The 14,174-nt window shown below is 41.8% G+C and overlaps 1 protein-coding gene across 1 annotated transcript; it reads left to right on the plus strand.

Moving 5' to 3' along the window:
• The first annotated feature begins 1,284 nt into the window (after positions 1 to 1,284).
• On the plus strand, positions 1,285 to 13,695 carry mocs3 (molybdenum cofactor synthesis 3). The gene is made up of 13 exons (XM_080784904.1): positions 1,285 to 1,500; positions 2,137 to 2,260; positions 3,154 to 3,246; positions 5,240 to 5,360; positions 6,630 to 6,704; positions 6,874 to 6,991; positions 7,438 to 7,546; positions 8,331 to 8,393; positions 9,563 to 9,726; positions 10,237 to 10,284; positions 11,028 to 11,124; positions 12,002 to 12,109; positions 13,530 to 13,695. The coding sequence occupies exons 1-13, from the start codon at positions 1,408 to 1,410 to the stop codon at positions 13,685 to 13,687; spliced, it is 1,371 nt and encodes a 456-aa protein (XP_080641030.1). The 5' UTR covers positions 1,285 to 1,407; the 3' UTR covers positions 13,688 to 13,695.
• The last annotated feature ends 479 nt before the right edge of the window (positions 13,696 to 14,174 follow it).

Below are 14,174 nucleotides of genomic sequence, written 5' to 3' on the forward strand. Positions count from 1 at the left end.
GCAGGATGACTCATCGAATCCACACAATCGATAGACATGTCATGACATGACTCATGATGCAGATATGCATCTGCGGACACTGGCTAAAGCTGTCTTTAATCTAGCCTATATAAGGGGAATGACATAATATAGGTTAATTGGATACCTGCCGACTGACCAACACTTGACCACTTGTTGTCATGTCCAACCACGGACTATTTTTAAACAAATGTAAAGACCCACTTTTTGAGGTTGCATTACTCGAATAATTGAAGAGGACCACAATGGAAACAATTAAGCCCTTGCAAACTGCAAGGGCTTAACCCCCCCCCCCCCCCCATTTTATCTAAACCTTTTGATTTTGATTTTGGTATAATAATTTTATTCATGTGTTTTCCATTTTAGTCTAGTTTTAGTGGGTTATATATTAGATACCCTATAATAATAGTGTAAATTATTATGATTATCAATAATCATGCTTTTGTTTAGTGCACCTCGAGGGTTTACATATAATTTGGGTGCATATCATATTGCTATTTATATAGCCTACGGTGCCTACCTAGTACCTTTTTTGATTGATTTAAGTATTTATTAACAGTTTGCAGAATTACAGTACATTTCAAGCACAACTCAATACAAAAACTGTTAACTGTGAGTGGACGACCCAATAAAGCATTTGTTTACAAGAAGGTCCACGTACCTTAATTGTTCAATTCATCAAAAACCTACCCTACCTAAAGATTCCATTCCACCAACTATGTCGATTCTGAAATGTTAGGCTGTTAATTACGACAATGTGTGCATATCCGAACGCACCTGGCCTGTTTGTTTACTTTACACTCGTGGGCACTGGGCAATCAATGCATGTATACAGTATTTGTACATCAAATGATCATGTTGTGTTGCTTAGCTACCAACGACCCCTGAAGGCACAGCATTCAAATAAGCCACCAATTCTGTTGTAACGTTATCACGTGATCATCTCCTTCCACATTTGGAGAGGACCCATCCGTCAAGACGGTCAAGTTCTATGAAAATTGAAGACATTACAGATACATCACTCGTTGTTTTCGGATCTCTTGTTTTTCAATGACAAACTGCATCTATTTATGATCCAAACATATAGTGTTGTCCAACAGGTGCCCGTGCCATGCCATTAAATAAACATCAGGCTCCTGAATCCTGGCTTTCTTTCTCTTTTATCCTGGCTACACTGTCTGACGTCTGTGTGACCGCTCCTTCTTCAATATACTCTTTGTGGGGAACCAGGAAGTGAGCAGCACATTGCTATAGAAGGATGGATATCAACATTAACACACTGCTGCTGTTACTGCAGTCACGTTTGCAATAAAAACATCTTAGTTTGATCCCCTTTTATAATTATTCATTACATATCTGTGCGTGTTTCCTTTGTGTTGGATAGCAGCGATGGCAGAAGAGATGTGTTGCCTAAAGGCACAACTCATGGAGAAAGAGAAAGAGATTGATGCCCTGAAAAAGAAACTGTCTCAGTTAGAAAAGGTACAGTACAGTATCATAACAAAACAAAATGTAACAATTTAGAGAAGCACGGACAGTAAATAGAGACCCGAATTTATTTAACTTAAATGTCAAACGTTTAAAGCAGTATATTCTGATAGTAATCAGTGTTTGTTCAGTGACAGGGGTCCCTCTGTCTCTCCAGCACTTTAGTAAAGTTTAGTTAGCCCCGGTTGAGCTCTTTTCATAAAGTAACATCCAAAAAAACTTTACGGATGGTTCCGAGAGGGGCTACAGTACATTATTTATACATTATATTTACCCTACAGTACATTATTTATAATGTACTGTAGGTCTCCCTATATATGTACTAACTAGCCTACGATTTAGACTCTTGTAGATGTATTTGATCGACATTTTCTACATCTACATCATCTATACATGACATCTACGACAGTGGTTCCCAAACTCTTTTACGTCAAGGACCCCCAAATTGACACAAATTAGCCCGTGGACCCCCATTTCAAACAATATGCCAGGGATCCCCATAAGAGATTTGTAATGGAGCAGTGAATCTCATCTCAACCCCTTTAATTTCAAGGACCCCCAGTTTGACATGCATATTAGTCTACAGACCCCCTGTTAACCCGGTGTTCTCTATGTCATTGTCTATTACAGAGCGACATGGAGCTTCACGACAGAGTGACGACCCTAAAGCCTCTGGAATCCAAAGTTGTCCTTTCCAACGAGGACATCCTGCGTTACAGCAGACAGCTGCTGCTGCCAGAGCTGGGCGTACAAGGTCAGCTGGTTACTGTTTGATTTGGATCTCTATTAACCACTTAAAACTATTCTAGACTACTTGGTTGACTGGAGCTGGTAGAAAACTGGTTTTAAAACATTTTTATTGAAAGTGTAAAATAAGGCTAACTTAATGAATGACATGTAATTTTGTCTAATCCTTATGGTAGAGTAATTTAATACAGTATAACTCGGGTGGTTGCATTTTGTCTCCCTGCTCTTATATTGAGGCATTTAGATTGTGTCAAAGGTCATGTCTCACCTAGAAAGAAAGTAAGGTCTGCACACTGGACTGAGCTCCAAAGGCTTAAGTATATATTTTCTCACCACGGGGACATGACGTTTCGAGCCTCACGGCTCTTCATCATGTCTCACCTAGACATAGGATCCTACACAAAATTTGACCTGAAGGTCAATTTTAAATTTATCCCCTTGGCAACAGTTAATTAAACATCTACTGATGCATGAACTTGGACACATCATCAGTGTTGTAAACCTGGAATCGTTGGGTGTTTCTGGGTCTTACAACAGACACCCTCGTCCAGGCGACCCGACCAAGGCTGATCAGACCCCGGCCTGTGTCCAAGTGGCATGCTACAGGCTGCCCCACTGTCTCTTGCAAGACTACGAAACAGTCAAATGGGGAAGATGGCTGTTGAGATGTTGGAGACACTAAGAGGCTCCTGGTGCTGTGGGTTGCCTCTGGGCCTGGCTCCTGCTTCGTCTATTAGAAGTTGTTGAATACTGCCAGTTTGCAAAAAAGTACAATTTGTAAGATTATACAGTGGTGATAAAAGGACAGCACAAAAAGGCAAGGCCCAGAGGGCTTGTTTTTTTTTCGTTGTGGTCCTATAATGTATTCAATTCATATTTATGAATGTTGATTGTGTGCAGGTCAGCTGAACTTGTCCAAGACCTCAGTGCTGGTGGTGGGCTGTGGAGGACTGGGTTGTCCACTGGTACAATACCTCGCTGCAGCTGGGATCGGTAGGTATCCATTCCAATCCATCCACTTGATGGCTAGTAGAGCCCGAGTCCCATGCCAATCGGGACCCAATCCCGATTTTAGAGAATCTAATTTCTAATAGGATGCTGATTACGGATTTTTTAACTAGTATTTTGTAAAAAAAAAAGAAAGTGTATCGTTGCTGTCGGAAGAAACCACCTAACTCCATTTTGAGTTTTTCTTTTTCATAAATCAATGCTATTGAACACCCTTTACGTCTGTGTTGATTAAAAAATATTTAACCAATGGAAAGTATTAAAAACAAAAGCGCTTCGACAAAAACCTCCTAACTCCACTTGAGCTGGATGTTTTTTTTTCTTTTCCTGAAAGATTTACATGTTGGAGTTAGGTGGTTTCTTCCAGACAGCAGAGATATATAATGTTAATGTACTGTATATAACTATTGCAGCAACACTCTCATGACAGAAGTATCTTGTCACACTTGTATGAGAGCTCCCTCTACTGGATCGTTCGAGTAAATTTCAATTAAAGGACAACTTTAGTTTTTTCCAACCAAGGTTCATGTTTTAGGTTGTTATTAGAGAAAGTAAAAGATGAGTGTTTCTTTTCATTTGCTGATTTCTTTCATTTTAGGGATTTTAGCTGTTTTTGACAGGGGGGCGGGGGCATTCGAGCATGGGGCTAAATATGTTGTTTTTTCTACAACATTTTATAGCGATTTTTTTAATTATTATTTACTATAGTCCTACTAGACCCCAAGAAATTACATCTGGCCACAAAAGATCACGATATCTACTGAATGTGTCAAACTGACATATTGAGCCTATGACACACAGGGCTGTATTTTGCGTGTCTTAAGTACCAGGTCTTATTCCCTAACTTGAGTAAACTAAAGACCTGGAGGCGTGATCAATGCCATTTGGCTATTCTGAGTGGCCAAAGAGCATTGATCACGCCTCCAGGTCTTTAGTTTACTCAAGTTAGGGAATAAGACCTGGTACTTAAGACACGCAAAATACAGCCCACAGTGTGGCTTCCCCCCAGCAGGCCTCCTTCACAATCAGTAGATCCTGTGATCTTCTGTGGCCAGATGTAATTTCCTGAGGTCTATTCGGACTATAGTAAATAATAAAAAAAGAAATCACCATAATATCTTGTAAAAAAAATACATATTTAGGCCCATGCTCGAATGCCTTGGTTGAAAAAAACTAAAGTTGTCCTTTCAACACAAGTACAGCGTACATATTCAATGTGTTTTGTTTTGTATATTATACTATTTTAAAAATCAGGAAACAGCGGCTGCATAACTTCTGATCCCGCTGTTATATGTATAACATGTGATGTATATAATATCTATTGGCTGATTATATTGTCATCACACCACATTATTAATATTTATTTACAGACCTGATCACTTATCTCATTACACACGGCACTGAAAATAGCCGATCTACAAGGTCACGACTCGTTGTGCTGCAAGCTTTGTGGGCTTTTAGATCTGCTATTTCCCTGTGCAACACTGGCACATAACTAAAGGTAGCTCTCTACCGCAGCAGTGGCGGTAAGTGTTGGGAAGGCATCTGCGCTGGGTACACCGTCCGTCGCGTCGGGTAGCAAGTTGAAGGGAGGCGTGGAATTAAAGAGGGAGTGCCGTGATTTTCTTCCCCCCTAAAACATGATCATTAGGTAGGTACTATGATTATACTAGGAGAAAGATATTTTTTATAGTGTACAGAAAGTATTATAATGATGTTTTTATGTGGCCACACCCACCACCCACAGCTCACTGTCATTTCGATTTGACCCTACTGGTCGATTGGGCCTTTTGAGAAACCAAAAAGACACAGGGAAGACATATTTCAATATTCTAACCCTAACCACACCTGGGGGTCTATTAGAGTAATGTTAACTCCATAGACACATACAAAACAGAAACATCACAGCACTCCATCTTTAAGTATAAATCAGGCACAAGTCGTTGTGGTAAAGATTCTGTGATGTTTTGACGGCCAGGTCGCCTGGGGCTGCTGGACTACGACGAGGTGGAGCTCAGTAATCTTCACAGACAGGTCCTGCACGGAGAGCAGACCCTGGGTCAGTCCAAGGCCCTGTCGGCTGCCGGCGCAGCCAGGAGGTAAACTGATCTGGAGCCTGCAATCACCACACTACAGCCAACAATGTTATTGTAGCCTAGTCATGGAGAGCTGACCCTGGGTCAGTCCAAGGCCCTGTCGGCTGCCCGCGCTGCCAGGAGGTAAACTGATCTGGAGCTTGCAATCACCACACTACAGCCAACAATGTTATTGTAGCCTAGTCACAGAGCGCTGACCCTGGGTCAGTCTGGCCCTGTCGGCTCCCAAACACTGGGTCGCAGACACATTTTTATGGGTCTCTTTATTTTCTTGTTTTCCTACATTTTGTTTTTTTATTATTATTTCAAAACAAAGACAAGAGGTAATAAGTCATTTTACGCTTGGTTTGCATGCTGAAAATAGCATTTTCAGTAAGTGTAAAATCAGCCATTATGACGGCATCAAGGCCCTCCAAAATACATTTTAGTCAACCCAATCACCTGTAGATTTAGTCGACTAAAATCTTATGATATTTAGTCGATTAAAACTAGACACACATTCCAGATTTCCAGGTGACTAAAATGTGACTATATGAAAACTATTCAAGAGACTATGACTAAAACTAAAATCAAAATTTGCTGCCAAAAACAACACTTTTGACAGAGGCATTGTAGACTCACTCTGAACTTTGTTTCCCTAGATACAGTATGTGCTGGTGTCCCCACTGCGGTCTCCATAGGGACTGCATACTTTGTCATCCAACAACATACAATTACGGAAACAGACGACCTACAACATGCATTGTGACAAAGATGATTGGTCCAAAAATGTTATTTTACAAAACATACTCTGTTGTACCAAAACAGCACAGTTCATGAAAATAACCATCCTCGTGGTAGTTAGTTGGATGGAGCTACTGAACGGTCAATATGTATAATAATCATCGAGTTTGCTCATGCAATGTAAGCTGGCGCTTTCCAGTCTGCCCACAGGTTATATTTGGTTGTGTATATTTTACCCCACAGTCTGCAAATATTGTGTAAACATAACATGTCATTTTAGAGATGTCTGACTGTCGCCCTCACAGTAAGTAGCCCACTGTGGTTTGTGCACGCCATATAGATGGAGCCGCAAGAGGGTGCTATTTCTCTGAATACCGTCAGTTCTACCTTGTCCCAGGCAGGCAGTTATTAAGCAGATCTCAGCAACCAGACAATTAGTGATAATTTAGTTGATTATGCAACCCTGATTTTTCCACGAATATAAAGGTTATTATGTTTTAGTTTTTTTTATCGTGGGGTAAGCCACAAGTTTGTTATTTTTCTCTCCAGGTTGAACTCTACTGTCGAATGTATTCCATATCACCTCCAGCTGACTTCAGAGAACGCCTTGCAACTCATTCAACAGTATCCTATGACACGTCTGTCTGTCTGTCTGTCTGTCTGTCTGTCTGTCTGTCTGTCTGTCTGTCTGTCTGTCTGTCTGTCTGTCTGTCTGTCTGTCTGTCTGTCTGAAATGTACTGTAGTACATGGTTTAGCTCATGAACGTGACCCCTTGACCTCACTGACCAACATATATGACATGGTGGCTGACTGCTCGGACAACGTCCCCACTCGCTACCTGGTGAATGACGCGTGTGTCCTCGCCGGCAAGCCTCTGGTGTCTGCCAGCGCTCTGAGAATGGAGGGCCAGGTACACTGCTGTAGCGCCGTAGCGGTCATGTGCGTCACTGCATCTGTAATGTCGTTTTTCTGTCATGGTGCGGTCATCTAGAACAGTTGTTCTCAGACACTGGGACCCATTTTTATGGGTCGCGTCTAAACATCCTGTTTCTTTTTTGCTTCCAACATTTTGTTTTTAATCACCGTTATTATTATTTTGTTAGAAAAACATTTCTCTTCAACTGGCTCTTCTCTTCTCTTCTCTTCTCTTCTCTTCTCTTCTCTTCTCTTCTCTGCTCTTCTCTTCTCTTCTCTTCTCTTCTCTTCTCTTCTCTTCTCTTCTCTTCTCTTCTCTTCTCTTCTCTTCTCTTCTCTTCTCTTCTCTTCTCTTCTCTTCTCTTCTCTTACACTGTGTGTGTGTGTGTGTGTGTGTGTGTGTGTGTGTGTGTGTGTGCACGCGTGCGTGTGTGTTTACAGCTGAGTGTGTACAACTACGGTGGCGGGCCGTGCTACAGGTGTCTGTATCCAGTGCCTCCTCCTCCAGAGACGGTGACAAACTGTTCTGATGGAGGTGTTTTAGGAGTTGGTAAGTTGGACCCATCAAGACCTGAGGCTGAGGCCGATTAAAAAAAGAAAAAAAAATCTATTGAGTGGTTCTCAAACCTTTTCATCTCAAGGACCCCCAAAATTATATGTATTTGAACGCCGATCCCCATCTCAAAACTTTTTGCTCCAGGGAGCACTAGCAAAGATTTGAGTTAAAAAGGTTCACTTTAAAAATATATATATTCAAAGATTTGCAAAAACTTTCACGATTCTTCAAAAGTAGCAGATCTACAAGTTCATTTTGTGGCACGAAGTGGTGCGCTATGAGCTTCTATATCTGCTATTTTTCAAAATAAAATTAAATAAATTTCACTAAAACATTAAAGAAATAGTGAAAATTGCAGTACGTGCCATGCATTTTGGCCTGTTGACCTTTTATATGTGCTATCAGCTATACTATTCCTAATACGAAAGAAGAACGTACGTGGTTAATAGCATTCTGAAACATTAGGAGAATTGCATCTGATTAAATGCACTAAACCAGATTAATTCCAGCACCTCATGGAATAAATCTGGAATCTGTGTTTTTTGGACCATATAAATAAGTGTGCGACACAAGTTCAGGTTGAGTGGTTGACATTTGATTTCTATAATTCTGCACTGTCCGTAAGAAGAAATGTTCTGGTGTATGCATGTGTCTTTTGGACACTATAAGTTTGATGTCACGCCCTTACTACTTTACTTTTCCATAAGCTAATTTAACGTATTTTTTTTTAAAGTACAGTTTCCTTTTGAGATGATAATTGTTGTAATTTTCCTTTTAGTTCCTGGGATAATGGGCTGCTTCCAAGCGTTGGAGGTGCTCAAGATTGCGTCTGGACGTGGCTGTATCCTTGATTGCTTTTGGCTGTTCCGCTCACTACACCCACGCTTGTACTACGCCCTCTTATTGTGTCACAGTGCATCTAATGAGTCACGCAGCTGATTGATTGAATGAATGAATGAATGGCTGAATGGCCGCATGAATGAACCATGCAGATTGAGATTCCATTGTAGCCACAGGTTCCAGGGAAGGAAGTGGTGTTTTTCATATCAGATATAAAGAACCAAACAGAGCGAGGACGGATGAATACTTTTGTCTGTGTTACTGACTGTTGTGGCCTATTGTTTCATAAACCTTAAAAAACTTCTCTGATGCAGCAGATGGGTTGTGGTTACAAAAAAACAAAAAAAAAAGTTTGTTCTGTAAACACGGAGAGACACATCATCACCAGATAAAAGGCATGTCCTGTCCTGTGTTGTGTTAAACCTGGCTAACAAGTGGCTCTGTGTGCATCAGCCAGGGAATCATCGGCCAAGGAAAATAATACCTGTTTTCCAACCGAATGAATGTGAATGTTACTCTGCTGTTGTACAGCACTGGTTCTCAGACCTTTTAACTTCAAGGGCCCTCACATGGAAGTGTGGAAACTCTCAGTTACCGGCCTGTACGGCTCCATTTGTTTCTCAACTTTTCTTGAGTATATATCATTTCTAATACTACTACTCCACTACATCTCAGATCCAAACTTTTACTCTACTAAATTTATTTAAAAACTTAGCTACTAGTAACTTTGTAGATTTTGGTTATTATTTCAAATTAACCACTTCAGTAGCCCTATATACATTTTGGCCATTTGGAAATAGCTGATCTCCAAGCTCACATTGGGTTGCAATGCGGCACATTGTGAGCTTGTAGATCGGCTGTTTTTCAAATTATTTTTGTATACATTTGATAACTTGAAATGGGACATGCTGCATAATGAGTACTTTTGGTACATTTTGAAGCCAATACATTTTGAAGCCAATACTAGTACTTTTACTACATTTTGAAATCCGAACTTTTACTTGTAACAAAGTATTTCTGCATTGCAGTATTGATACTTCTCCTTAAGTAAAACATTTGAGTACATTTTCCCACCACTGTACATTAGTAAATAAACACGCTGCTGGGAGACGTTCCAACCACAGCCCCTGAATAAGAAGAAGAAACCCTTTCCTTGACCAGGCCTGCTAGCTTCCTGTGGCCAACAGTTGCTCATATTTGATGCCCACGACACCCGGGTGAGACCCATAAAGCTTCGGCCCAAGCAGGCTGGCTGTGCCGTGTGCGGAGAGAGACCCACCGTCACACAGCTGGGCGACTACGAGGTCCTGTGTGGGACGGCAGCCACCGATAAGGTCAGTCCAGTCGGGTCACATACCGCCGCTGTCGTGCACAAACCCCCTATCTCCACATTCTACACTTTTTCATAAATTAATGCCCGACTCGATCATACTAGTAGCAGACCACAAGCTCGAAACGTGGCTCGAATCGAGCTTGTAGATCTGCTACTTTAGCTTTTTCTTTTTTAATCCTGAAAAGTAACAGTTTTGGACAAATTAGTTTTCACCCGACATAGACAATGTGATATCTCTTTTATTATTGAGTTGATTCTCGTCTGCGGCTCTTTAACGGCATGGTGATTGAGGACTTGTTATTTCAAGGCCTGATTCTCCCTCGGTATAACGACCCCTCCAAGAAATAGTATGTGATTTCATGTCATGCACTCTCGAAACCGAGCTATGTACGCATTACGGCGATAAGAAATGTTCCTCGTGTCAAGTGGACTTGGCCATGATCTGATAGAAAAGCCTGTGTGCCTCCTAATCATAGGAAAGTTCTCTTATTGCTTCCAACCTTTGTTCCAGTGCCGCCGCCTGAACCTGCTCTCCGGAGATCAGAGGGTCACAGTGCAGGTACAGCCCAACGGCACAGCGTATATAGCGTGACTCACTCCTATTTAGCCATGTTCATTGTATGATTGCACTCAATTTTCTCGCTTTTTTTCTGTGCGTGCATTCATAAACTCCTGATTGCATCTCCCTGTGGTGACCCAGCCCAAAATGGGAAATGACTTTAAAATGCTGCCCGTCGATATTCTATGGGAAAGAATAACACGTTTCTATTTGGCCCAGAAAGCAGCAGCGGTAGAGAGGATTGGGGTTTTTCTTGTTTGTGTTTCTGCAGAATTGGAGCTTTCAAACTAGCTGAGTCATTAAGTCATTATTGTGCAAAAAGGGCTCGAGCTTTGCTTCCCGTGATTTGGGGGAAAGATATGTAATGACATTTTCATCTTACCTCCACCCATTTTTTTTAATACCTTGTAATGAAACTGAAATCTGAAAAACTGCCCATCACAGACTTAACAAAAGTATTCCTTAAGGCCAGTCCACACCAATGATTCGTATAACGCAACCAGTTGCAACTTCAACTCCTTGCAACACCTTGCCACCATTATCTCCAAGTTGCACCGGTCTGCAACTGGTCAATTCAGACGCTGCAATTTCTTGCAACCTTTTGCCAAGTTGCGACTAGTTGCATTGGTGTGGACTGGCCTTTAGTGATAAATGTAATGTTGCATTTATAGTCATAAGCCACACAATTTCTGAAGTACGTTCATGAAGTAGCTGGTAAACATACTGCCCTATTTTACTTTCAGGAGTATAAATCCATAAGGGACACAGCTGCCACCCATCTGCTGCTGGATGTGCGCCCCCGTGTGGAGGTGGATATATGCCACCTACCATCCTCCCTGAGTATCCTTTGATTCCTTCTGACATGGACCGTATATACGTACTTTACAACGAGTGGTGAAAATAGATGATATACAAGCTCACATCGTACTGTGATGCAATGTGTTCATTTTTGGAACAAAATGCCACAAATCATCCAATTGCCATCCAAGGCGTAAGAAGAAATTGCACCCTTTTCACATTGGCCTATTATAGCGCCACCAAGAGGCCACAACCTGACCTGCCCTGGTCAGATAAAGTGCCCTGAGGGGCACTTTATCTGGTTATTATGTTTTTTTTTTACAATTTTCACCCATTGAGCTCAAACAGGTTGAAAGAAAAGTGATCAACGACTAACGTACAGTACACTACACACTGATACTCACATTATCATGTATTAATATCACTGCGTAGATATTAGTCTGGAATCTGTGTGTGAATGGAACATGCATTTCCAAGGGGCAATTTAAAAAGAAATGCCTCCTGTGATAAACCCACCCCCCTGACTAACTTCCGGGGCAGGGAAATACAATCACAACCGAGTGGGGTCAGAACAAATCTGCAGAGGGCTATATCTTTTTTTGCACTGGCAGATTCGAACCAATAGATAGATACATGGATAGATACAGTATGTAGCAGAGTGGCTCAGCCTAAAAGCCTAATATCTTCCCTATAGGGTCTATAGGGGAATTCCCTTTAGTTTAGCAGTTACGATGTTTGCTTTCTACCTGGGTCCGAATCCTGGGTGATAGATAGATAGATAGATGGATAGATAGATAGATGGATAGATGGATAGATATTTGTGTTCGTTCAGTTTCCATTTTGTATTTGGTGAATATCATTTTCATGGCTATGCCTATTTGTTTTGCTGTGTTAATGTCTTTTTTCCTATGGCGCCCAGACATTCCGCTGTCAAGTCTAGAAGACTGTAAAAGTGAACATGTCCAGTTACTAAAGGAACGGATCGTCCAGTTGAAGCAGCAGATGTCAGGTGACCACCAGCTTCCAGGTAATGGTGCGTCAAAACGCCTCTTCCATGCCGGTCAGTGGTTACATATCATATTGTACACATACATATCAAGCACGCCCATAACTCTGAGAGTGTACAAATGGACTCATTCGGGCAGAAACGCCTTATCTCCAAATGTTAACTTTTTGTGTTTTTTCTTTTCATGAATTCATGTCCTAGAAGACCTAGATCATACTACAGCGTCACATGAAAGTATCAAATTAGCAGATCTAAGAGCTTGAAATGTGGCGCGAAGCGACACAGTAGATCTGCTACTGTTACACACACACACACACACACACACACACACACACACACACACACTTTTACTATTCTTTTATATGAATCCTGAAAAGTAAGTAACAGTTTTGGAATTTGGAATTTTCCACCCGACAGAGACGATATGCAATGCATGATGGCAGGACCTCAACTCCTGCGCTCAGATTGTGTGTTGGATCATTCAGTATCATCTTCTGTGTCTCCCCGCGCAGAGCACAGATGTTTCATATAAAGACTGAAGATAGTTATTTAATTTAAGGGATTTAAAATGGTTGATTGCTGAGACTCCTTTGGGCACTATGTAAATACATTTTGTTTTCTTTTGGAACTGGAACTTTGTCCTAGCCTGTTTCTTTGGGCAGCGTGTGTGGATTCACTTTAATTTTCTTTTTTAGATTACTGAGACAACATACTCAGTATGCAGTTTTTGTTTTTCCTAGGATGGCATGCGGACATTAGTGCTCGTTTAGTTTCACTCTACATCCGGTTTTTCTTTTTTCATTATTTGTTTTTTTGCCAGACTGCAGATCTAAAATAGCATGATTTACAAGCTCACAACAACATGACATGTTTTGAGCTTGTAGATCAGCCATTTGTTGCAGAATCTTTGGGCGAACTAGGCAAACTAGGGTTAATGTAGTTAATCCTGCCTCTTCTGTATGTAAGGCCCAAACCACACCAATGCAACTCCTTGCCTCAAAACAGTTTTAAGGTCCCGTCACGGGAGGCATCCTTTGGTTAGACATAGCATTGGTTAGACATAAGGTTGGTGAGGGGTGCGTTAAAACGACCTGATTAAGGTTGGTGAGGGGTGCGTTAAAACGACCGGATTAAGGTTGTTGAGGGGTGTGTTAACACGACCGGATTAAGGTTGATGGGGTGCGTTTAAGGGTTGGGAGAGGGTTAAGGTTAGGTTTTGGTGTGCTGCCCCATGGAAGGTTAGGGTGAGGGTTTGAAATAGGTTGTAGGACTAATGACTTGTCTAACCAATGACTAGTCTAAACACCAATGCAACTCCTTGCAACTGCCATTGGGGATAATGGTTTCATCCTTCATGCAACTACTCGCAACTGTTTGGTTGCAAGGCGAATCATTGGTGCGGTTTGGGCCTAATCCAGTGCTGTTTTTTTTCCCTCCACAGTCTTTGTGATCTGCAAACTGGGGAATGACTCCCAGAAGGCAGTGCAGGTTCTGGAGAAGATGAGTGGATCGGAGTTGGAGGAGATTGTTGCCAAAGACATCAGCGGGGGTCTAGCGGCCTGGGCGCTGAAGATAGACCCCTCGTTTCCACAGTATTAGCTTGCTCAAGCTACTTGGAATAAAGCTACGGGTACTTTATACTGTATATGTCTCGTAGTCTTGTGTTTTTTTTATATTTTGTGATCCTGACCGTCCTATGTTTTTCCTGTCTAGATTTGTTAAACCACTTAAACCCTATACTTCATTGACCTGTGTGGTCTTCAACGTTTTTCAGGTCAAGGACCCTTTAGCTGAAGAGAGATGAAGCAGGGACCCCCACTACATATTGTAAGTAGCCTTGCCGAGCCATGAGGCCCATATGGCAGGAGCCTATCTCCTGTTTCTGTAGCGTGAGGCAGCTTGATGTACAAGTACACCCCCTGGACATGACGCTAGTATGTCGCAGGGACTTACCCCCTATTCCAACTCTTGATGCTGAGTGTCAAGCAGGGAGGCATTGGGTCCCATTTTTACAGTCTTTGGTATGACCCGGCCGGGGATTGAACCCCAACCTCCCAGTCTCGGGGCGGACACTCTAACCACAAGG

Source organism: Protomyctophum bolini (genome assembly GCF_963924005.1).
Source record: "Protomyctophum bolini genome assembly, chromosome: 15".
Lineage (NCBI taxonomy): Eukaryota > Metazoa > Chordata > Actinopteri > Myctophiformes > Myctophidae > Protomyctophum > Protomyctophum bolini.

Coding starts and splice junctions, on each gene's coding strand:
- mocs3 (XM_080784904.1), top strand. CDS start 1,408: ATGGCAGAAGAGATGTGTTGCCTAAAGGCACAACTCATGGAGAAAGAG. Junction 3,247..5,239: donor CCTCGCTGCAGCTGGGATCG/GTAGGTATCCAT, acceptor TTTGACGGCCAG/GTCGCCTGGGGCTGCTGGAC. Junction 11,125..12,001: donor CCACCTACCATCCTCCCTGA/GTATCCTTTGAT, acceptor TATGGCGCCCAG/ACATTCCGCTGTCAAGTCTA.